Below are 26,270 nucleotides of genomic sequence, written 5' to 3'. Positions count from 1 at the left end.
TGATTGGTTCTTAGTCCCTGAGGTTGGACGCTTTGGCAGCACTACCCTAGTGGCTACTTGAAGAGGCTGACTTCCTGGTAGTTTGTCAGTCTACAAGGCTGGTGGTCTTCAGTCCACAGTGGAAACTGGGAAAAGCCAATTATTTCTCAAAAATCAGAAGCAGCAATGGGGTAAATTAACTCAGTGGCAAAGGGAAGGTCAGGCAAGCAAAGGGTGAACACTTCCTCCTTCTGGGTGTTTTTTATCTGGACAGCTACCAGAAGGAGCCATGGCATTTGGAGTGGGTCTTTCCAGGTTAATTAACACAGCCAAAGTAATTCTTCAACTGAGGTTCCCTGCTCAGGCCATTCTAAGTTGTGGCAAGTTGATAATTAAAACTAACCCTCACAGACAGCTTGCCCAGGAATATCAAAATGAGTAAGATCATGAACCACTAAATCTCACAGAGGGACTGCCGGCTGCCTATGAAGAGCCCACAATTAAGAACAGGCATCTCCCCTAAACACTAATTTTCTACTGATAAACAATTACCACAATTACAGGGTCTGAGTATTGTGTGCACACATAGATTAAATGGTACATGTAGGATACAACAAATGGGCAAAAACCCCATAAAACACAAGAAATTACCCTCCAAAAAAGTGCTACAGTTTAGATATTTCCAATTGGCCCTGTGGATTACATCCAGGAAGAGAGACAACCCAGGCTATTATAAAGTAAATTGGTTTTCATCTATCTGGCTGGTAATACCCTGGGGAGCTGGCTTGGAGAAACAAAAGTCGGGAAGCTAGACAAACATTCTTGGGTACAAAGGCAAGACAAAAGAATAAATGACCAATCTCAGCCAATTCATAAGAGGCATTTAGTCTTTAAGAATCTGAGACATTTTAAGGACACTGGTTTTTGAGCTTACATGGTAGCTGGCTGCCTTGGGGTTGGGGAAAGGCTAGTTCTCATAATAAAGTCACTCATTTGGGAAATGATTTGAAGAATGCTTCAGGAACCAGCTTCATGTCAGAACATTTTCTCATGACTCTGGGAACTGACAGGACATCTGAGGATTCATTTCTTCAGCAACAGGATGACCTAGTAATGTTTCTTAGACTCCGCTGCCTAAAACACATCTCCAGATTTGGGACTTTCAGAGTTCAGGAATGCTGAAAAACTATGCTGGGTCCCCACACAGGGGTGGCCAGCTTTCCATTTTGTGAACTATGGACATTTAAGGGAGAAAACAAGAAAGCAAAAGCTAGCCCCCAAGTGGAACCTGATATGGGATAAATGGGTTATATAATTGTATATGACCATTACTGGGCCACCTGTTTCTGAACTTTCACATATATGAAAATGTGAATGTGTGCTACCCTTCAAAAGGGGCCATTAAAAGAGATGAACCCTCTCTCTCTCTCTCTCTCTCTCTCTCTCTCTCTCTCTCTCTCTCTCTCTCTGAGACAGGGTCTCCCTATGTAGGCTTAGCTAGCCTGAACTATGTAGACCAGGCTGGCCTAGAACTCACAAATATCCTCTTGCCTTTGGCTCCCAAGTGCTAGGATTAAAGGTGAGTGCCACCACATCTGGCAATGTAGTCCCATTTAAAGCCCATTTTAAAGGTAGGAAGGCTACCTGCTCATATGTGAACACTTGAGTTCCATCCCCAGTAGTACCTAAAACCAAAGTAGAATAAATGGAAGAAGGGGATTAACTGCAGACGAAAAGATTGGTAGCATATCTAAAATACATCGAGGCAGATGCTCAACTTATTTTGAGGGTACACCCAGAGAAACCCATACTAAACTGAAAGGACTGTAGATTGAGAGCACATTGAGAACACCTGGCCTGTGGAGCCTTCCTCTTGGTACACTCATTCTCCAGCTCTTCCAGGGGCCAGGCCATGGGCAGGTGCTCCTAGACACATTCTTAGCAGAGCCCTGCTTTCAGATAGGCCAGCTCTTGCTGTCACTCTCCTAGGCTACAGCTCCAAACTAAGTCTAGATATCATCCCTGCTGTATCTTGTCCAAATTCCTGACCCACAGAATCTGAGACAGGGTATGGATGCCATTAAGTTGCTTGGTGCAAAACAATAAACCTGAACGATGTGTAAAATGCTCAGGCCCTGGGCCAAACTTTTAATTAATTGCCCCACTTCTAGATCTGCCTCGCCCTCCTGTCAACACCCTCTAATTCAGAAAAATTTCAGCAATCCCAAAGCTCATTCTCTTTACTCCATGTTGGTTCTACCTTTAAAGTACAACCAGAATCCAACACTTTGCATTCTCCGGTGCCAGCCTGGCCAGAAGCCCTATTTTTCTTTCTCTTAGAAAGCCACACAAACTCCCTAATCTTGCTCTAGCATTGAGGTTGCGCACCTTCCTGGTCTGTCCTTCACACTGGAATTAAATGTGTCACACCCCTCTTCCATTCACAATTGTCCTGTAGCCCTTTCACTGGGGGCAAAAGCCAAAACAAATGGTCCGCAGGTGGAATACTTGCCTTTCCTAAAAACTGTCCAAGTTCTCATTTTTTTAAAGATTTTATTTATTTATTATGTACACAACATTCTGCTTCCATGTATATCTACACACCAGAAGGTGGCACCAGATCTTTTAACAGATGGTTGTGAGCCACCATGTGGTTGCTGGGAACTGAACTCAGGACCTCTGGAAGAGCAGTCAGTGCTCTTAACCTCTGAGCCATCTCACTAGCCCCCCCCCCCCAAGTTCTCATCTTAACCTGCTCTAGAAGCACTCATCTCCTGTGTATCCTACGACATTCCTACACTCTCCTCCCCCTGCCGGGCTGGCGGGCAGCTCCACTTCAAGTCCTCACTCAGCATTATGCTTCAAGAGACCTATGCCCAGGCCACCCTCTGAAACTGTGCCACTCTAGAGGGGCAAACATGACCAGGTAAATGAGAACTACAGACCAGAGATTTTTCTGATATTAATGTTCCCTATGCTAAAAATTAAAGGCTATTATCTGATATTTAGATTCAACTCTTTGCTAAATCTGATAATTACTGGTTCTCTTCTCATAACCATAATTACCTTCTAAATACTACATACAGTTGCCAGTATCCAAGGGGAGTTGTTCCTGGCCTCCCCCCACACCCAACCAAAACTCATGATGTCTTTTAAATAGTAGAGTGCATTCACTCTTCTGTATGTCTTAGAGCATGTCTACAAGACTCCTACTAATTAACTCTGTGTAAATACAACTGAAATACCTTTTTTTTAAAAAAAGATTTTATTTATTTATTATGTATACAACATTCTGCTTCCATGTATATCTGCACACCACAAGAGGGCACCAGATCTTATAATGGATGGTTGAGAGCCACCATGTGGTTGCTGGGAATTGAACTCAGGACCTCTGGAAGAGCAGTCAGTGCTCTTAAACTCTGAGCCATCTCTCCAGCACCAACTGAAATATCTTTGCTTAGCTGTGAGAACTATATCTGACATTAAGTAGACAGTCCATGAATATTTGATGAGTGAACCCCAGTTTGTTTCACTGTGGCACTGAGGGGTGAGCTGCTTGGCCAAGTATACAGAGGACTTCAAGTGCTCAGCAGTGGGGCCAGCACTTCCATTACTTCTGCCGGGTCTTGTTGCATGCAGCCAGCTGGATTCTTACCCACCTTGTCACACTGCTGTTAGAAAGATTTAAAGGCATAGGTTTAAAAATGAACCCTTTTCCTTCTGCCTCTGCAGTCTATGTGGAGGGTTTTCATTAGAAGTGGAAGAACAATCCACAGCCTAAGAGCTGTCAGACTGCAGGGAGATGGAATGAGAACTGCACAATTGCTTTTGTTGAGTTCCCCAAATGTAACACTGGCCATCCTCATCCTAAGCCTCAAGCCCCCTTGGCTGCTTTTCCATCCTGTAGTTTCATCTATTCAAATCACAGAAATTTCAAACCTATAGGAGTTAACTTAACCCCCCCCCAATAAAATACGTTTTGGCACAATTTATACTTGTGGAATGTTTTTGGGGAAATTGGCAAAGAGTCTCTCTCCTCCACATGAAAAACTGGACACTGACACACACTTAGCTACAAGGTGCAGCTCCAGTAGAAGTGTGCACTGCTAGCTCTTGTGAGGCCCTGGAGTCCTTCCCTAAATGGGACTAGCTCCATGTCATTCCTATCCTGTCAGATAAGTAGTTTCTTAAATACTCAGCAATTCCTCACATCTGTAAGCCCACACCCAGGACACAGGAGCCACATAATAAACAAGTAACTGATAAACCACCATCTCTCCCAAAAGTAGAGTGCTTTAAAATACATAGGTAATAATCTTCAAAACCCAATCAAGACCAACACTTACTGTGCTATATGAACTAACAATAACAGAACAAAGACAAGTTTATCTCTGCAATTCTTTATTAAAAAATACTGCTATACACATAGAGACTGAAAATAGGGTTAAAGATGAGCAACAGATACTGGGACTGTGATGTTAGAACTTAACATACTGGTGCTTTTTAGGAACAATGTTGATATCCAAATGACAGAACCAAGTTCAAAGCAAAATACAAGGGCACCCTCAAAGGTATCTGCAATGAAGTAAATACACTAACAGGATTTAAAATAGGCACAGACAGCTGAAATGAGCGACATTACATGATTTCAAGGGTTGTCCTTTCCGTGCTTTGTCTGTCATAACAGGAAGTTATGGGAAGTTCACATCCTTAATTTGATACTCTCAGATATTGAAGTCTTCCTATGGACTAAATATTAACTTTCAGACAACCTCCTAAATGGGTTTACATTGTGGAAAAGAGGGCTCCCTTAAAAAAAAAAAAAAACAAAAAAAAAAAAAACAAAAAAACCAAAAAAACAAACAAAAAACCCCCCAAAAAACAATAACCTCAAAACAAAAAAATAAAAACAAAAAAACCTCCCCCCACAAAAAAAACACCAAAGCAGAACTCAAGAGTTCTTTTGAAAACCATTCCCAATAAAAATGAAATGAAAAATAAATATAAAACAAAGCTAAAAAAATATGCATTACCTGACACCAACTGTTTTCTGGCTGACAATATTTACTCATGAAAACGTTCAGCTGACTACCTTTAATACCCAAACCAAGCCCTGAGGTTACTAGGGGCTGAAGCAAACTAGCGTTTCCGATGCAGACACTCTTAGGTGTGTGATGTGAACCTGCCTTGCAGAGGGGAAGTTTGCTGGTCTATGCAGAACGAGAGATTCAAGCCCTAATTTACCCCTGCCCTTCTTTAGCATTCACATAACATTGGTCCACAAATGAAATTTTCAGAAAGTTCCCAGGCCCCTGAACTAAAATAGATGATCCCCTTTCATTTTCAAAGAAAACAATATTGGAAAATCTCCAGCCCGCTTATAAAGTAAGCATTTCATATTTCTTCTAGAATACAAGTAGTTCTTTTTTGTACAAAAGAATTACAATATGATTTGTCAAAAAACATATAAAAAGACAGCTGCTCTTCCTCAAATACATGAGCTAATGATAGAGACTTCTGTGTGTTACATCGAAAGTTCTTGTTCCTTTTCAATAAAAGGTCCTTTTAAACAAAAGGAACATCATGGTGGCAAATGTTCATTATCCTTTGAATATTGAACATTATGTTCTTTTAAAATCCATCCAGATCAAAAGCAGTAATTGATTTTCTCGTTAACAACTGATGCTACCACTCGTGGATGCAGGCGTGCTTGTTCAACATGTGAAGTGTGTCCCTAGGTGACAAGAGGTGCTTTTTCTTGATGCAAATCTCAAGGCAGAGAGAAATCATTTTAAAGCTTATAAAAAGTGGGCAGAGAAATGTTAAAAACTTCTCTGAAATATACAAATACGTATGCTTGTTAAAAATGAAGACAGTAACATCAGCTGCAAGTGCTTGGGTGTCTGTCTTGACCTTCTGAGGCTCCACATTTTCTTCCTAGTCATGTGGTGCACACCCAGCGCAAACTGACCACTCAGCGCTGGGAAGGAATGAAGTCTTCATGGTGGCCTTAGGAGAAAATCCCTATGTATTTGGCAGTCTTCAGTACTGAAGTGACCACAATCCCATGAATACTCGAGTTTGGCGACAAGTGTATGTCCAAATAGTAAGAAAGTTCCGAGGAGGAACACTGCTTCTCGGGATGATCCTGCAGAGTGAGTTTCATCACAAGGCCTGTTACTTTGGGTTAAGCAGTGAGTGCAAAGGCACAGCAGAGAGGTGTCCCTCTGGAGTCAAGACGGCAAAGCATTAGACCACTGCTGTGCTCAATTCACCTTCTCAACAGCGTCTGAGTCTGTATCCAGTGTAAAGTACCATTATAAAGCTGTAGTTCAAAGACAAAAAAGAAAAAAAAAAAAAAAGAAAAAAAAAAAAAAGCAAATGGAAAGACCCTAAAGTAATATAACTCCTCAACTTTAGGCCTTCAACACAATTTCATTTTTGCTATTAAAAATTGCATCAATGTTAAGTGTATCTGACTGGCAGGCTCTTTGAAGAAGGCTCCGGATGAACCTGGAGAACAGCAGGGCCTGCTCCTTCAGCTACTGTTCCGATCGTTACCTGGAAAAGGATTTAAATCAACAAATAGGGGAAAATTCATATCTGACAACTCACTGATATTTTTCTTTGTGTGTTCTTAAACACAACATAAGCTTCAATTTGAGCTAATGGTAGGTGGCACACAGAGCTTACATACAATACTCTTAAGGACCATGCACTACACTGTACTTCTATGAACTACTGACCTGGCCCATCCCCCAAAAGCAAATTCTGCATCTCTCAATGTCAAAAAGTGGCCTCTTTTTCTTTCCCAATGTCCTTGCAAATAGTTCTCATAATAAGCATACAATGTGGCAAGAGGTCAAAGATCAGAAAAAGTCTTTTAAAAAAATTGAAGTAAGTGCATACACAAGTGGAAAAACAGGAGCATCTTTCACCATACGGTGACCTTAATCTGACAAAACTTCTTCACAGAGGCCTGTGGCAGCCAGAGTGTGTAGAAAGTGAGACATTCTTCCTCAAGTAACAGTGCACCTGACCCAAGTGCAGGACGCTTCACTCCTTCCTGCTCATTCCCCTGGTGGCAGGAGGCGGAGGACAGTTCACCGTAGTGCAACTGGCTATAGGCTCGGTCTTTCACCATGCCTGTGGACATTTTTAACAAATACTACAACTGACCATTTGCAGCTGCAATCAGTTCTTGAAAGGTATTTTCAAAGCAGCGTTTTAGGTCACTGTACGTCACCACCAGCACGCTCTTCTCATCCCTGGAAATCAGGCTTATTTTTTCTGGCACACCAGCGTCTAACTGAAAGAAGCAAGGTATAAAAAATATGCAGTTCATATTGAGGAAGAGAGCTGATTTAATCTATTTTAGGACATTTTCAACAATGACAAATGAAATACTTAAAATATTTCTGTCACAGTCCCTTTCAGATTTCTATAAACAGCTTATAGTACCGAAGGTCAAAAATGCATAAAATTTTAACTCAAAAGCTGTTTTGTCCAAAGAAACACTGCCATGTTTCTTCTGTCTGCCTTAGTGTTTAAAATGTGTTCAGTTACTATCTTCTGTTAACTGGGCACTCTTTAATTATTCACCCAATAGTTTCCATTTTGTATATTATGAATACCAGCTCAAAACAGAAAGGATTAAGTATATATTCTATAGGGGAAATACTTAAGGATACTATTGTATCCATAGCCAAATTGTACCCTAAAGAGTATCAGTTAGATGTCACCAATGAGTTGTAACAATCTAACAGTAGTACATGTCAAACTTCCTATTTTGCCATTTTAATTTTTAAAATGTTTCCCATCTATGTGTTTCTGTAGCTTCCTCCTTGAACACCACTTTTTTTTTTTTAAATCTGTCAACCTATTCCAGCTACTGGGGTTTGGCAGCAGCACTTAGGATACAGTTCCCATTGGAGTTTTAGTTTTTTCCTTCAGTGTCCCACTACCTAATTCAATAAAACAGGTTTAAAGCTTAAGGCTTTCAAAATGTTTTTCCAACAATTTTTGTCATCAGTCCCATAAAAATGACCTTTCAAAGAATCTTAGATTTTAATCAACACAGTCTTTTTACTGTATTCTTCAAACTTGGAAAATAGACATTCCAGATTTGGAGTAAGTTTTATTTACTATTTTACAATATAGCTTAGTACATATATATCACTGTATCTATACACTCTAACACAGTTCTAACTACTGTGTGCTGACATCAGCAATACTAGGTTACTACATCTGTTAGAATATGTTCTATTTCCTGCACCCCAAAATGACCTCCCTCTATGAGGATGTGAGCCACCATGAACTAGACCAGTGGCAGACAGCACTGTGCTGTGGACAGCACTCTCAGAAAGTCCTACAGAAACTCAAACAAGGGCAAAGCAGCACTTAGCAGCACAGCCTTCCCTGCAGGGCTACCACCTGGAAATTATATCTGACCATGCATGGTTTACCTACTGGACATTTTCCTGTTACTGCAAATGTAGGGATAGGGAGGTCAAGGCAGTATTTTCACAGACTCGAGGGAGAGAGACACATATACTTTAGGTAATTCATACACATGCATATCTTTGCTTAATCTTTTTTCTCTTTCTACTTTTTTAAAAAAAAATAAACTACTGTCAGTTTGCAAGTTATTTAAAAAAGAAAGAAAAGCAAAAAAGAAAAAAAGGCCATGGAAGGGATTTGGTTCCTGACCATTGTTTTGTCAGCACCTGATTTAACCATAAGCTTATACAAAGACTATGATTTACTGCCAAACACACCTCCTCCCATGTGTGTGTGGCATGGTGCATGTCGTGGGGGGGTCAGACGGAGTTGATTGGCCTTTTCAAAGGGTTCACATACCAGATACTTACACAATGATTCTTAAAAGTATGAAAATTACAGTTATGAAGTAGCAATGAAAATAATTTTATGGTCGGGGGTCACCACAACATGAGGAACTATACTAAGAGTCAGCTTTAAGAAGGTTGAGAACCCCTGCTCTAAATGTTCCTGTTTTTGCTTCTTGAGTGTTGGGATTAAAGGTGTGAGCTGCCATGCCCAGCCAAAAAAAGCCCACTTTAGAAAATGTCCTGTCTTAAATCCCTCAGAGTACAGCAGGTATAAGTCCTGTTTTCTTCAGTCTCTACCAAGTTGTAATAACTGCTCTTGAGATCTTACAAGGTAGATGAGATGTTCAGTGATTGTAAATGTGCTCACCATCAAGCCTGACACACCTTCAGAAAGGAGAGAACGAGCTCCAAAGTGTTCTCTGACCCTGTGTGTGTGTACATGGGTACATGCGCACATGCTAAAACAAAAAACTGATGTAACTATTAAAAACTACTGGGTTTCCTTACAAATTACCTTGTTAAGACAGGAAATGATGTGACTGAGGTCAATCCAGGGAGCACCTGCTTCTGTGACCTGATGAAAAAGATGATCCCTAAAGAGTTTCAACAGATAACGATCTCCAGTCTCTGACCAAGTTGGATCCTTCTGAAACCTGGGGAATTAATATTTGATCTCAGTAACTCACTCTAACATGCACATGGCCATTTTTTTAAGACTCAAGATGAACCCAATTTTCTCCAGTAAATAAGAAATTAGGTTCTGTAAAGTGTTTAAAATAAAATGAACAACAACAACAACAAAAACCCAACCTCAATCAACACAAAATACATAAATCACACTTCTCAACATTCAATTCACAAGACCCATTATCTCTTACATACTATGCAATCTTTACAATTAGATAAAAAGGAAAAAATTGTCTTTAAACATCTCCTTCCCTCCATCCATTCTCTACGTTACAAAAAAAATGTCAGGTAAGTTTCCACTTTACCAAGGAAGAAAAAATGTGAATGTTCAGAAAAAAAGACAAGGTAGCTTCCTGTTCTTCACACTTCACCAAAAAGTTAACTGTGATGAACTGGAGAACCAGAGACCCCTTATAGTTTTCAGTGACCCAAGGAATCTACAGTCTAGTAGGAAACATGTCATTTTTTTAAGTAGAGGAAGCAAGGACTGCCCAACTACATAGTGCTAGGAGAAGTGGGGTACCTTTCCTGGAAGGAGGAAGCTGGGGGTGCTGGCCCCAAGCAAAGCATTCTCTACAGTCAGCAGGAACAAGACAGCAGTAAGCAAACCAAGAAAGGCCAGTGGGCCTAGTTGCGGTTAGGGGAGGAAAGAGACTGGGAAAAAAAAGTCAGAAGCATTCTAGAAGAAAGAATGAGCTCATTCACTCATTTCAAAGTATAAAATATTGTTTTTAGCCCAAACTCAATCAACATGGAAATCAATATGGCCACACATATATAAACATCTACAGAGGAAAAGCCTAGGCAGAGTCAGAGACGATTAGCTCGCAAACAGGCAACCTATAACAGGCAAAGATCAGACAGCACAATAAAGATTCATCAGAGACATAAAAGATCCTCAGAAAGGCTCCTTAAAGAGTAAGTCCTAAGCAAAACAGCACTGAAACTCAACTTCTTACCCATCAAGCTGACAAATTCCAAGTTTAAAGTTTTAAGGAAAGGGTTGTCAGGCCTTCTCTAGAACAACACCTAACTATCCTACAACACTTGACATCTAGAGACTCCACTATCACTCCATGTTGACTAAGCATCCCTGCAGCACACTGAAGATAACATGGTGCAAAGGGCAGCACAATGCACAGGACATAGATCTGGTGGGGGCCTGTCTGCACAGATGTGGTTGGTCCATGGCATCCACAGTACATGACTAGGCAACTAACCTGTCTGTCTCCAGTTCTCTCTTGCTCTTATTTGTTTGTTTGCTTGCTTTTCCAGGCAGAGTTTCTCTGTGTAGCCCTGGCTACCCTGAAGCTTGTCTTGTGGACCAGGCTGGCCTTGAACTCACAAAGATCCAACTGCCTCTGCCTCAGAGTTCTGGGATTAAAGCTATGCATCACCACCACCCAGCTCCAGTTCTCTTAAACAGGAACAATGCCTCCATCACAAGGGCGGTAGAGAAAGAAGCAGGTCAGACTTATATATCATGTAGGATTCTGTTTAATTCCAAACAGAGATGAGCAGAAAGATTTCCAACATTAATACAGTAAGAAGTGACAAAACTCCAAAAACAAAAATAAAGACTTCCCCAGAACAGAGAGAAGATGTGCCAGGCTAAAGTGTCATATGGCAATTGAGAGGTATAACCAGCCCGGATGAGAATAGAAGGTAAGAAAAGGAACTGCTAGGCTACCACCTATTTTTCAAAGGATTTCATAACTCTGACAGAGCTGACTGTGAAGTACTGAAGAAAATTATTTGCTTATCAACTCCAAGAAAACATAACTAAGAAAAATACAGAAACAAGAACTATAATTATGCTTCACTTTTTGCTTTGCTGAGAACAGCATGTATTCTTCACAGCAATGCCAACCCCAAGAACACAGAACTTGGGCATCCCCATTAGGACAGTGAGAGTGCTATGTTGAAGAGGATGGGTCACCAGGTAAATTAAAAACAGAAAAAGTCACAGAACAGAAGAACCACATGTTTTGAAGTACGGAGGTAAATAAATGAAAGTGCTACAACAGGGAGTCAAGAACTAGTTAACATACATCCTCTTTCTTAGGAAGATTAGAGATAATCCTAACTGAGGTCAGGCGTTGGTGGAGCACACCAGCACTCGGGAGGCAGAGGCAGGTGGATCTCTGAGAGTTCGAGGCCAACCCTGGTCTCCAGAGCGAGTGCCAGGATAGGTTCCAAAGCTACACAGAGAAACCCTGTCTCGAAAAACAAAAACAAAAACAAATCCTAACTGAGCATCTTAATTTTAAAATCAGACAAGTAGTGTTGGATGGGTGGCTCAGTGGCTAAAAGCACTGGCTGCTCCTACACAGGATCTGTCTGATTCTCAGACTTACAACTGTCCAGGGGATCTGATGCCATATTCTGCCTCCTCACACACCAGGCACACATTGTGGTGTATGATATACATGAAGGCAAAATACATGTTTATGTAAAATAAAAATAAATCTTAAAAAAAGAAAGAAAAGAAAAAAAAAAAAAACCCTGGTAAGTAGGTTTTTCCATGGGAAAAAGAAATCCCCACAAGCAGTGGTGTGCACCTGTCATCTACTGCTGAGAACTGAGACAATCTTGAGGTACAACTTACACTGCAGTCACAAATGCAACTCTGTCCAGCCTGCCTAACAAAGCACAGACACCAACTCTGTGTCTGACAACTCTAACTTAAAAGCAAGATCCAACTGGGACAACATGAAATGATGATGTCATTCTATTATCATCATGACATCTATAAAAATGCATTTTCAGCCGGGCGTTGGTGGCACACTCCTTTAATCCCAGCACTCGGGAGGCAGAGGCAGGCAGATCTCTCGGGAGTTCGAGGCCAGCCTGGTCTCCAGAGTGAGTGCCAGGATAAACTCCAAAGCTACACAGAGAAACCCTGTCTCAAAAAACCGGACCAAAAAAAAAAGCATTTTCATAGAAAAGAAGAGACATGCTACAACCAAGAGATTTCTTTTTTTTTTTCTTTTCTGGTTTTTCGAGACAGGGTTTCTCTGTAGCTTTGGAGGCTGTCCTGCAATTGGCTCAGCAGACCAGGCTGGCCTGGAACTCACAGAGATCCACCTGCCTCTGCCTCCTGAGTGCTGGGATTAAAGGTGTGCGTCAGCACTGCCCTGCAACCAAGAGATTTCTAATGTCTCCCAACTGAGCAGAAACATAGATGAGATCAGGAAACAGGACATTTGCTATTGCCTTCCCTTACCTGCACACACCACTCATTTCTAATATGGCATACAAGTTCATAAGAACAACCACACCTGGGCTGTGGTTTGAAATGGCTTTTTGCTAGTGTTTTTATTTTCATTTATTTATTTTTTTCATTTTTCAAGAGAGGGTTTCTCTGTGTAGCTTTGGAGCCTGACCTGGAACTCGCTCTATAGAGCAGACTGGCCTCCAACTCACAGAGATCCACCTGCCTCTGCCTCCTGAGTGCTGGGATTAAAGGTGTGCGTCAGCACTGCCCTGCAACCAAGAGATTTCTAATGTCTCCCAACTGAGCAGAAACATAGATGAGATCAGGAAACAGGACATTTGCTATTGCCTTCCCTTACCTGCACACACCACTCATTTCTAATATGGCATACAAGTTCATAAGAACAACCACACCTGGGCTGTGGTTTGAAATGGCTTTTTGCTAGTGTTTTTATTTTCATTTATTTATTTTTTTCATTTTTCAAGAGAGGGTTTCTCTGTGTAGCTTTGGAGCCTGACCTGGAACTCGCTCTATAGAGCAGACTGGCCTCCAACTCACAGAGATCCACCTGCCTCTGCCTCCCGAGTGTTGGAATTAAAGGTGTGTGCCACCACTGCCCAGCCGAAACAGCTCCTTAATGGCTAGCAGTTTTAAGATCACTTCATTAAAAACTTCAGCCCCTTTTCCAAATAAAAACATTAGGAAGGTAGTCCACTCATTCCTTATACAATTAGTTGCCTTGGTTTTTAAGCATGCTGTAAATATGTAAACCCTTACTCCGGCCTCTCGTTGATTGTTCCCAATTTTGCTAGAAGCCTAAACAGTCTTCCATTTTGAACCTCCTACAAAACATTTTAAAAAGAGAAAAAATGTTAATGTTCCAGCTGAATATAAGCAAGTTTTAAAAATGGTACTCTGCACCCATATTATTCTTACACAGTAAATCCTAACACCCACGCTTTTGGTTCTTTTCTTAAACACAGCCTTTTTGTGCATAGTCATACTCAAGGAAATTATGCAACTGATCAATTCTAGGAAGTATTTAAAATACATTAAATAAAACCAAGATTTGAGGTACATGGTTATAGCAAAGTTATGAATGAATAGGATATTAGAGACTAAACTAACACCCAATGTGGACAAGAGCATTGCAGTCCCAGCCAGCTGACAGTGAGTACTGTATGCCAATTTACACAGTAACTCATACCAGAGTCTCTACCTTAGCAAGGTCCTCCTCGATGACATCGTTTCTCATTTGAGCAGCATCCAGCTGAGTATAAAACCGAGCACCAATCATAGGCATGATGTCATTCACACTCCGCATCCTGTTTTGGTCAGTCAACAAGTACCTATCAAGGCAGAAAAGAATCCTGTGAATGGCCAGGGCTGGGACTACACAGTTATAGGCACACAGATGCTGCTGTCACTATAATGTGCTCAAATTTGAAAACATAGTTTTCATGCAAATTAATTTTGTTCCGAAACTTCAGTATTACTTCTCTTCCCTGGAACATCTTAACAGTCCAGACGTGTCTCCTTTGTGTGTCCACTGTTACAGATGTGAAAAGGTTAAGCAGAAGAGGACCACACTTACCCATTTCCATCTTTAAGCCCTTTGTTTCAATAGTTCTACATGAAATGACTGTGAAGAAGTCTGAGGGTGTGAAACACTGGAAGGCTGAGAGGGATGGGGAGTTTTCCCTCCTGTTCTTCAAAGATAACCTGCTGCTATTTTTGCAATAGGGTCTTGTTATGTTGCCCAAGCAAGCTTTAAACTCTTGGGTTCAAGTGAGTATCCTGCCTCATAATCTTTCAACACAGGCACAGGCACATACCACCACACCTAACCAAAAATAAATTGTACAAAAATGAGTTAGCCCAAAAGAAACTGTCCTCTGCTCCATGACTTCATGTGCCACCTGTCACTTCTGGGAAATCTCTAGAGATTAAGACAGCAGAAGGGACCAATTCACTTTTTCTATCATCACTGAGGGAGAAAGTAATGTTCTTCCAAGAGCTGCCTGCAAACACAGTGACGGTCAATCACTTGACTGCTACTTACTCAAAGGTAAGCCCTTCTCTCACTTCCTTGCAACTATGCTTCAGGAAACTGTCTTTATAGGTCTTATCACTGCCTGCAAACAAGCTCACTTGTTTTTATCTTTAACATCATTTTAAAAACTTTGTGTATATGAGTGGTGGTGAGGTAGGATACCTGAGTGCAGATGCACAATGGAGGCCACAAGAGGGATTTACTTCATCCCTGGAGCTGCTGTGGTTGTGGGCAGTTTTGAGCTGCTGGATATGGGTGCTTAGAACTTAACTCCCCACGTGCTCTGCAAGGGCAGTGTGCACTCTAAACTGGTGAGCCATCTCTCCAGCCCCTTAAATGTCTTTTGCAAGTATCTAGATGATGGATGGAAATTATGCTAATCTTACTAAAGTACCCTCAGATTTTGGCATGCAGTAAGCATTCTTTTGATAAGTAGTTGAATGATTATAACCACACAAATTATCTCAGTTAACCACTGTAACCACTGATATTTACATTTGCCTAATCATACTGAAACCTATGTGACACCCTGACAAGGTACTTTAACTTAGTGTGCCCCAGTTTTGTCTTTAAAATGGGGCTAATATTGACACCCATTTACAGAGATTAGAGAATCAAGTGTTAAGTCATGTTAAGTAGCTCAGAAGTGCCTTGGGTAGCTCTATACACAGTGTTAGTTTATTATCCATAGTGGGTTTTCACTTATTTTTTTCAAGTACTTAAAAAGAATAGTATATGAAGCCTCGTGTATCATTATCCACTTTCAATAATTATTAATATAAAGTGAATTTAATTACCATCCTCAGCTCCTTTTCAAAATGGAATATTTAGAGTTTATAGCCTGCAATTGTCTAGAACAATCTGGATGTTGCAAACTAAGGCTAGAATCATACACAAAACCCTTTTTTCTAAAAGTTGTATCATCTTAATTGATTATTATTTCTAGGTCCCAGGCAAGCACTGGCTTCTAGTGTCTCACAAGCAAGACAGGGAAGCCAGTTTAACAAAGAACAGGTGGGCAGCCCCATCCTCCATCCCCCAGGTTCCATACCCCAGGGCTGGTCCAAAAAGAAACTGGATCATCCAGGGCTACACAGAAAGAGCAGAAGGGATCACTGGAAGCTAAAAGAGACTATTGATTAGGATCAATAAATTCTAATGGCTTCTAGAACATAATAGGGAAAATTAGAGTTGTCCTAGCATCTTTTCCCCCTAGAATAAACTCATAGCTGTAATAAAGGTGGTCTGCCCTCTGACAGTCTTTCTAGCTGGTGTATCTGAGATAGTAAGGGATCCTTCAGTGGATTTCTCTTAAGTCAAATCCATTCTGACCTTATACTCAAAAGATTTCCAGGATTCCTCTGTTCTTTGCTTTCCATGCCTGGACCAGAGGCTCATATACACAAATGGACCACAGTAAAGGAGGGTGCACTGAAGGAGGCTGCCATTATAGTGTCCCTCACTGTATAAAGCAACACTGGCCAAGGGAACTCAAGAGATGGCAGAAATGTTCGGTCTGTGGTATCCATGACTTAGCTTGGAACTACATACATGGCTGGGGCTCCTGAAATATGACTAGTGCAACCCAAGAGTTAGTAGCTAGTATGTGTTGGTACAACTCTAAAGGGTACTCTCTGATCAAGTGGCTAACTGAAACAAACTGTTGATGAATTCATTGTAAGAAACATATACTCAGCAATAAAGATTAGTATATCAGCAGCTGCTTGTGCCTGCTTGACTTTAAAACAGTGGGAGGCTCCTATGGAAAGCTCTATCTTAATCATAGAGGAAGACCACACTGCTTCATGAAACAGGAACACTTACAAGATGAGGTTCTTCAGGTCAGAGGAGTAGTTGATTGTCACCAATTCCATGGCTTTCTGTAAATTCTCTCGTTGAATTCCTGCCAAAGAGTTGCAAGCCAAAGCCAACACAACTTTTCCTAATGATATCAGATCTGCTTGCTGACATGAGAGAATAAACATAACTTAATTTCTACTTCACAGATACACCTTTAACATACCAAACACATCACCCAACAGGAAAGTACATTGTAAACACAGAACGGAGGGCTTAGGGAAGGTTTTCTCAGCATGGTTACCTGTTAGAATCACTATGACCTATTTGAAAAGGATTTCTTTCTTTTTAAAAATTTTTTAGTTTTTCAAAACAGGGTTTTCAGTAGCTTTGGTTGTTCTGGAACTCAGGCTGGTCTTGAACTCACAGAGATCTGGCTGCCTCTGCCTTTTGAGTGCTGGGATTAAAGGCGTGTGCCACCACTACAGGGCACTAATTTCTGAGCCTCTCTTTCAGTCTCATTTAATGAATAGGTCCAAAATGTTTACAGCAACCAAGACACATCAAATTGTTTCTAGGACTACACTTTTAACAAACACCACTATAAGCAATTCTTGTTCCAATTATGGGACTACTGCTTTAAAAAGCTTTTGTGACCATTGGGGGAAGGGGGTGCCAAGAAACTCCGGAAGTCAGTTTTCTCTTCCCACTTTTACACTGGCTCCAGGGATCCACTCAGGGCATCTATCTATATATCTGGCTTACGTGGTAACTGTCTTTACCTGCTGAGCCATCTCACTTGCCCCAAAGTTTCTATTTTTATTTTGATATTTAAACACAGCTGACATTCTTCCCTGTTACACAGAATTAAAGGCCATTACATGCTGGCTCTGCTAAGATCACTATGACTAAACAGATTTTTCATTTCATGAATCCAAGATGGCCATGTGGTTGTGAAGACAGGAGATCCCACTACAAGCAAGCATTCACGTGACTTCAGAGCATCTATATCATAGAACATTAAATGGCATGGACCTCAATGACACCTTGTCTTTGTTTCCTAAAACACTACTTTTGATCACTAACAACATGCCTTGAATTCTTTAATTATTTCCCAATTTCTTGTTTTAAAAATGAGCTACCCTGAAGCTTTCCTTCTAAAACAGTGGCTTTCAACCTTCTGATGCTGTGACCCTTGAATACAGTTCTTCATGTTGTGGTGACCACCAAACATAATTTTTTTTTTTTTTTTTTTTTGGAGGAAGGGTTTCTCTGTGTAGCCCCTGGCTGTCCTGGACTCACTCTGTAGACCTGGCTCGCCTAGAACTCACAAGATGTCCACCTGCCTGTGCCTCCCAAGTGCTGGGATTTAAAGGCGTGCGCCACACTGCCCGGCATAATTTTGCTGCCGTTAGGAAATGCAACGTGAATGATATGATATGCAGGATGTCTGATAACTCGACTACTGTGAAAGGGTTGTTTGACCCCAAAGGGGTCATGACCCACAGGTTGTGAACAACTGTTCTAAAAGGATTTGAGCACTAATTGAAACCCCATAAAACAGAATGGTCCCCTGCAGTAGTCCTCTGCAAAGGCAACTACCACTAGTCTAGAAGACTAGTTGCTCTAAGCATGGGCACATTGAAGTAAATTTTAATTGAGGGAGGGTCTCTATAAATGCTTAAAATCTAAGATAGCATCTCACTTAATGCATGCGTGTTCATCTCCCGAGCATTAGCTTATTATAGGAGTTTTTTAATCTAATCAGTAGCTAAAAAGCACCCAAGAAGCTTAAACCAAACAAAAATGATGCCTTTGGCATCTCTCAAAGTCCCTACTGATAATGTCCCTAGTGGGCTTCAAGAAAAAAGAAATGAGTGTGTCTGGGAAAACAGTGAACTATAGCACCAGATGGCTATCCCTAACATTTTACCCAAGTAGAACTTAAGCCAAACTCCATTACCTAAAACACTTAACTGTTAAAACTCAACATCTTATTCAAAACTACTACTGTGGGCATGACATATTACACATGAACTTCTATAATCAGAAAAACTGACTAAATTTACAAAGCATTTTGAGTTAGCTGGAAGAAGCCTGGGATTCATGCCATAGTTAGGGGCCCAGGCAGCAGCATGGGATGGGGGTTACTGTCATTGCTATCTGGCAGGGGTGCTTTGAATGACCAGGAGTTCTTTCAGTCACCTTAAAAATAAGTAAAACCTCCTAAGGGATGTTGATAAAATTAGAAACTCTGGCTTTGAACAATAAGGAGTATTGGGCATTTCTACATGGTTTCAATCAAATGTATGAAGTGTGTCAGCAGCCTGTGCCAACAGACAGCCTCTCAGCCTATGAAACAGTACAAGTCTCAGTGTGGCACTACCCTGGTATGATGACTCCCTTGGCCTGAGGCAGCCAGAGAACTACCTGGGTCTAAAGAAACAAAGTCTATGCTGAATGTTCTCCCTCTCTAAAACTGACTCACGATGAAAACACCCTTTCAGAATACACACAGGATATAATCCACTTTAGATTACAAAGAACTTTTTAATAAGTCTTCATTAATTAAGAAATTGTAGCATTATAAACTCAAACTCCTTTTTTTCCTCCTAAATAATTTTCCTCCTAAATAATTTTCCAATTGCTATTTTGCTTCTTACCTCCAACAGGTATTTCCCCCCCATTTGTTGAATTCAGGTTTCCCCCAACTTATTTTCAGTTTCTTCCTGATTCTTGGGTTCTTGTTTCTTTCTCTGATTCTATCTATGGCTCTACTTATGTCCACTTTACTGAAAGTCAGTCTCTAGTCATGAGGCTGAAACAGACTATGAGAAATAGACTACAAGAAACAATATACTCCTCTCTCCTGAGCCCTCTCCCATCAATACACTTCCCCCTTTGGGACCATTTTTAAACATTTCCTATGCCTCACTATAGTAATCAATCAATCTATGTATCTATCCATCTATCCACATATATACATCAAAAAAATGGAAAGTCGATATATCCATTTTACTGAAAAATAAAGTGACAACTGGTTGAAAGTTGACAGTGTTTATAAATGAAAGCAGTTTCTGACTTACAAAATGCCTGCCCAAGCTTGTAAAATAGTTGGTCATCTGTAATTCAAAGCAGCACTTCCTTTTTAAAGAGCCTTATTTTATAAGGTTTTACACAATAATTGAAATAGTATCCATTTGCAAAAAAAAAAAAAAGTGACTGGGAAAAGAAAATTCAAACTTGTCTTATTTTATATTTGTAAGTGATTTTTTTGGTGCTGGAGATTAAACCCAGAGCTTTGTGCATGACTCCTTAGTCAAATACTAATTTTAAAAAACCAATTCTATTCAAAACAGAACAGTGTTAACTCTAAGGCGTGAGCTTCATTTTTTTAATGTGTACCAGGTTTCTAGGTTCCTGGTTACAGTACTGGCTCTAATTATTATCCCAAAGTATAGTGGTTTAACTTTCTTTGACATATGCAGATTACTAGTATTTAGTAACACTCAGTCATACTTTGGCTACCTTGTAAGATAGCTTATGCTCACCTCAAACACACTGCCTTACCTCCAACCTCCTCTTTAGTGCTACTACCAGAGGCATGAACCACCCATACCTAGCTCATCAGTCACTTTTGGATGGAAAAAAATTTAGGCCAATTAATTACTAATAAGTGATGGAGGAAGTGCTTCTGTGTATGTGTTTGTCTTATTGGATGATAAAGTACTGTTTGGCCAATGAGGCAGCAAGTTAGGCGGGACTCGGGGTCAAGAAGGATTCTGGGTAATGTAGTAAAGAAGTGGTGATCCAGGCAGGAAGTAACATAGCAGGGAGACTCATACATAAACAAGAGCAAGGAGGAAGTGGGCCCCCTTTTCTCTTCCTCCAGAGTCACCATGTGAGCCCAGGAAGACAGGATGCTTGCCACTGGTGCCCAATAAGGTAAGTCTTATAAAATACATAGATTATGATAATTAAAACTGAGCTAGAAGATGAGAAATCCTAGTCATTGACCAACCAGCATTTGTACCTAATATAAGTCTCTGTGTATTATTTTGGCCACCCACATGGTGGGCAGAACTCAAGTCGGTGGCGGGAAGATTTATCGTAACAAATAAGCATAAAGCAGCAGCAGAAATGTCACTAAGAAATAACATTCCACACAAAGTGAAGGGACAAGCCACATTTAGAGGGAAGAAAGCTGCTTCTGCAGGTGTGCATGCATGGGAACCAGGATTCTTCCCCACATTGCTTACCAGATGGCACTACCAACCAAGGCAGCCTGGTAAGGCAGGCACAGCCAAGGGGAATTAAGATTGAAAAGGCATGCAAACAATGTGTGCAAAAGTGCCACTCTATCTCAGACAGCATGGCTTGTGGTTCAATAGCCATAGGATTCTATTTCTTACCCTGTCATTTCCTTCCTTTTTGTTCTGAAATTTTGTCTTATACTAAATCTTTCTTTTAAAACAACAAAAGTTGAAAAGAGGAGGACAACAGAAAGTATCTCTTTATGGGATGAAACCATTCTGCCTTGCACCAAATCTCAGGTTAACAAGCATCTAAACACAAATGAGTATGACTTCTTATGCAAAGAACTAAAATCAGCTTTAATCCCACTGCAAGACAAACTGAGATGAATTACTTTAAATACACAGGTTACTTTACACACAATAATCAAAACAGAGGCACCTACTCCTAATCCTTCCTCATAGGGACAGTCTCTGTTGTTTTTTGCAGTACTGGAGGATCAAATACAGAGCCTGGAGTATGCTAAGAACCACTCTACCACAGAACCATACTCCTAGACCTAGGGCTTGGTTCTTGTATTTCTACACAGTAGCATATTAATAAGGAAATAAACAATAAAATAGCTAAGAACACTGTGGAACATGAATCAATAGTAACACAATGAGTTTAGAGAATAATGAAATTCTGGTAATACATAAGAAGTGACAGATTTTATTTTAATGTCACTCCTTTGAAAATAATATAGTAGGAAAAGTACTCAAAAGTAAAACAAATAGGAACATCTAATATAATCTACTCATCTGACTGAGACAAATGCGTTAAACAGCTAGAGTCTCTCCTTGCATTAATGGTCATTCATTCTGTCTGTTTCAACAGTAAGACTGAACTAATTATACCACAGTGGTTAAGATACCACTCAAGAATGAACTGAAATTTAGACTTAAAATCCTGAATACTTTAAAACCAAAATAAGCTTTAAGTACCCATACTAATTCTTACTCACCTGGTACTGAGCCATTAACGCCAAAGGATTATTGTTTTGACTGTTATCAAATGTTAAAACGTCAAAAACTCCTACACAATTTACTCGCAACCTGTAAGGACCAAAAATTTTGAGGAAGATTATTATACTTTTCTTAGTATATACTAATGAATATTTAACATTTCCCAATATTAGGAAAGGATCTAAAATGTTAATGACCGTAACTTCCATCTCCATTTCAGAGATAACGAAACTAAGACTGAGAGACAAGAAATGGTGTGACTCTAGTCCTAAAGGTTAGTAACGATAAAGTCAGGATTATAACCTTACTTAACACACTGCGCTGTTTATGAATTACTCAATGAAAGAACACTATTTATTCCCCAAAAAGTGCTAAAGATGCAGCTGGCACTGCTTCAAGCATCTTACATACACTAACTCAAATGTCTTCATGAATTTACCAAATAGGTATTTTAAACTAAGAAAAAGTGTCATAGCATTTGCTAAAGCTCAGAAAAGCCTAGAACTTCCTTGAGCCACCAACAGGCAAGTAATAGAAAGAACATGGAGCAGGACACCAGTGGCCATTTCTGCTGTTGGTTTTTACTGGGTGTATGCGCACAAGGTCTCTATGTTATAGCCCAGGCTGTTAGCCTCCCAAGTAATGAGACTATAGGTATGATCGTCCCCAGGGTCCAGCTATGGTAGTCAGTCCCATAATCCGCACTACTTAAAGCAACTCTCAAAAAATTATGGCAACTAAAAAGTTAGGTGAAGTTAAGGTCTTTGTTGCCTCATTATTCTCAGCTCTTAGGACCTAACCAGCAACAATCATCTAGCAACTTGTTAACCCCAGTACTTGAGAGGCAGAGGCAGGTGGATCTCTCTGAGTTTGAGGCCAGCCCTAGAGAGCCAGTTCCAGAACAGCTAGGACGGTTACACAGAGAAACCCTATCCTGAAAGACCAAAGGGTAAGAGTGGGGTGAGAGTGTAAACTGCAGACTTCCCAGATGAACAGCTCTGCAGGTAGAGTCTGTTGATCTGAGACTGACTTATGGCCAGATTGACAAATGATGGTTCTATACAAGAAAGTGGAATTGATACTTTGTCTTTATTTCCATATACCACGCCAACATTTCTAGGGGTGTTCACAACCATCTGTAACACCAGGAAATCCAGTACCTTCTTCTGGCCTCCATGGGCACCAAGCACACAGGGGTACACATACATGTATATAGGCAAAACAGTTGTACACTCAAAATAAATAAATTTTAAAAAAGAGAGAAACCCAGATTCAAAAAATTCAAAATGCTAATACCTTGTTTTGCCAGTTATCAGAATCTTTGTTGGATCCATTACTCGACATGCCAAACCAGCTGTATGAATAGTGCGTAGAGCAGAACTCAGCTGGACAATATACGCCCAAATGAGAGACTCTGGTAATAGTCCAGCATGCTGCCTGGGCAGTGGTCCATCATGCTGGCCTAGAAAGCAAATGAATTTTCATGCACGTTCATAACAGGTAAGAACTTAACAGAGAGGCCCAAGTGTCTAAAAGCAGTATCCTTACCAATGGTGGAACAATTTACCCTAAAGTAGTTGTCTTTATTCTAACAACTTTTGCAGTATTTTGTGGTACTGGGAATTTAACCTAGGTGCTCACACATACGAGGCAACTGCTCTGCCATTGAATTCCACCCCCAGCTTTTAAACTGCTTTCTCATCATACCTTCTAAGTCAATGCCAATATTTAACTAAGTAAGAGAAAAATATGAAAGCTAAATGGTTAATTATGAATAAATATAATAAATAGAAAGTACAAGCCAGGTGTCATGGCACCTGCATATAATCCTAGCACTTAGGAAACAAATCAGCAGGACTGCTATAATTTGAAGCCAGGCCGGTGTACGTAAGAACTCAGGGTCAGTCAGGGCTACAAAACAAGACCTTACTTCAAAACTCATGAATAAAAGAAAATAGTGAATATATAACTACGACTTGGGACAACGTTTTTTTGTTTGTTTTTCAAGACAGAATTTTTCTGTTTTAACGGTTTTGGCTGTCCTGGAACTGGCTTTATAGACCAGGCTGGCCTTGAACTCACTGAGATCCACCTGCCTCTGCCTCCCAAGCACTGGTTTAAGGGTATGCACCACTAATGCCTGGCAGGACAACATTTTTAATAAGCACATATAAAATGAACCATTTCATCTCAATTTGGATAGAATGAAGAATTACACTCTACAAAAAAGTCTTAGAAGTCTCCAAACAGCTCTTAGCAGAAACTGCTATGATGATGTCAGAGGACCTGGGAGAGCCCTCAGCAGAGCCCTGTACTGAGGGGTGGGAAAAATGGTTTTTTGTTTTTTGTAATTTATGAGTGCTCTACATGTACACCGTATTGTGGAGAGCTTCGATGCTCTGCGCCAGAAGATGGCACTGGTTTCCGCCTTCCACCATCCCGAGGGTGAGCACTCTCTGAAATAAACAATTCCTTATTTGGCTTGGTCTAAGATTCAAACTTGCATCAGCAAATGCAAGCCTATCCGCCTTAGCCACGTGGCGTTCTGGGGTTGGCTGGCAAGAGTGCTTTTAAGCTGTGGGGGGCCTTTCCCCGGGGTCAGAAGATTGTTTCAGTAAACTGCTTAAGGAAGAGTCTCAGCATTGCATCTTCCTTGCTGGTCCAGGCGGTCGCGACAAGTGGTGGCCGGTACAGGGAATTCCTCCTCTGAAGAGACTCAGAACCTTCTGCAGCCAGGGCAGTGCACTGGTAAGTCCCAGGTAAGAGGGATAAAATTAAGGGCCCGTGAAGAGGGCGGAAAATCTACGGACCTCGACTAGAGTGATGATAAAGTTTTCCTTTCTCCGTAGATAAAGAGAAAAGGGGGTAAAAAAATTTTGTGCTGTGCTAAATATGGGCACGTCAATCTCGCACCCAATTTTTGTGGCCCTAAGTGAGTTGCTTCGCTGGAAGGGCTTAAAACTAAAACGAAGCACCCTAGATAATTTTTTAGAGCAGGTGGACATAATAGCACCCTGGTTTGCAAACACTGGACAGCTTTCAGTCCCTTCATGGGAAAAATTGGGAAGGGACCTAGATTTTGCTTGGGAACAGGGGACGCTGAAGCCGGGCGTCTGTTTTATCTGGAGATTAGTGAGAGGCTGCCTGGAGGACAAGAGATGCAGTGAGGCAGTTGAACAGGGACAGGCCGCTCTTGACTCCCTTCAGGAGGAGCGATCCGAGAAAGCTAACAGTGAGAAAATCTACCTGAGTCTTAAGGAATTGGAGGAGACAGACTCCTCCAGTTCCAAGGGGGACACAGAGGATGAAGAGGAACTCCAAGCACTGATAAAGCAGCTAGAGAGAACCAAAGTAAAAAGGATAAAAGGGAAACAGGAGAAGCCCGAGTTCAAAAGGTCCCTCACACTTGAAAATGAAAGGGAAACCCCAGCCGAAACCCCTTCCGAGCCGCCTCCATACAATATGACGGAAGGAGATGGTGGAGGCGATGACGAAGGAGCCTCACACTGCCCTCAGGTCTAGCAGGAAGTTCGCTCATAGTTGCGCCTCACTTGCCCAGTATTCTTAGACCCACAGGGGCAGAGGTATCACGAGCCTTTAGGCTTTAAAACTATCAAGGCCCTAGCAGAGTCGGTGAGGACTTATGGCAATACTGCATCCTTCACTGTGGCTCTGGTTGAGTCCCTTGCCAGGCTTTGTATGACGCCCACCGACTGGACCAACTTAGTCCTCGCCTGTCTCAGCCCAGGACAGTAACTGGAATGGAAGGCGTTCCTTAGTGAGTTTGCAGACGAGCAAGTGGCAGCAAACCGGGTTGCCGGGGATCCAGCAGCAGCCTGGGACAAAGATATGCTGCTCAGCCAAGGGCATTTTCTTAATCAACAAACAGGATACCTGATTCAGTTGTATGATCAGATTAATCAGATTGCCATTAGAGCCTGGAAATCTATACCTAATACAGGTGAGGTCTCAGGCAACTTATAAAAATAGTACAAGGACCCATGGAGCCTTTCGCTGATTTTGTTGCTCTCATGGTTGAGGCTGCTGGGAGGGTGTTTGGTAATTCCGACGCTGCCATGCCACTGATAAAGCAGCTGGTATATGAACAGTATACCAAAGAGTGTAAAACTGCCATCACCTTATAAAAACAAAGGGATAGAGACATGAATGAAGGTCTGCAGGGAACTCGGCGGACGGCTGACTAACGCTGGCCTTGCAGCTGCTGTAGTTCAGCTGACCCGGAACAAAAGGGAAGTCCTGGTGCTTGCTTTAGATGTGGCAAGACAGGACATATGAAGAAACAATGCCCAGAAAGGGGAAATGGGGGAGATTCAGAAGGAGGCCTCGGCCGCAGGCAACCTGGCCTATGTCCTAAGTGTAAAAGGGGAAGCACTGGACCGATGAATGCCGATCAGTCAAAGATATCAACA

At 41.1% G+C, this 26,270-nt stretch overlaps 1 protein-coding gene across 1 annotated transcript in view; it reads right to left on the bottom strand.

Annotated features, from left to right (window-relative positions):
* Nucleotides 1-4,363: 4,363 nt before the first annotated feature.
* The window catches only part of Pan3 (poly(A) specific ribonuclease subunit PAN3), a 124,303-nt gene continuing 102,396 nt past the window's right edge, over nt 4,364-26,270 (bottom strand). The window contains 8 exon segments of the mRNA XM_027413693.2: nt 4,364-6,540; nt 7,159-7,288; nt 9,343-9,481; nt 13,510-13,574; nt 13,952-14,081; nt 16,610-16,749; nt 21,840-21,930; nt 23,137-23,302. Of these exon segments, the coding sequence (XP_027269494.2) occupies nt 6,518-6,540; nt 7,159-7,288; nt 9,343-9,481; nt 13,510-13,574; nt 13,952-14,081; nt 16,610-16,749; nt 21,840-21,930; nt 23,137-23,302 (884 nt within the window). The 3' untranslated portion in view covers nt 4,364-6,517.

This window comes from Cricetulus griseus, chromosome 4 (genome assembly GCF_003668045.3).
Source record: "Cricetulus griseus strain 17A/GY chromosome 4, alternate assembly CriGri-PICRH-1.0, whole genome shotgun sequence".
Classification (NCBI taxonomy): domain Eukaryota; kingdom Metazoa; phylum Chordata; class Mammalia; order Rodentia; family Cricetidae; genus Cricetulus; species Cricetulus griseus.
The sequence above is the reverse complement of the archived record's forward strand: the minus strand, read 5'-3'. Positions and strand labels throughout refer to the sequence as shown.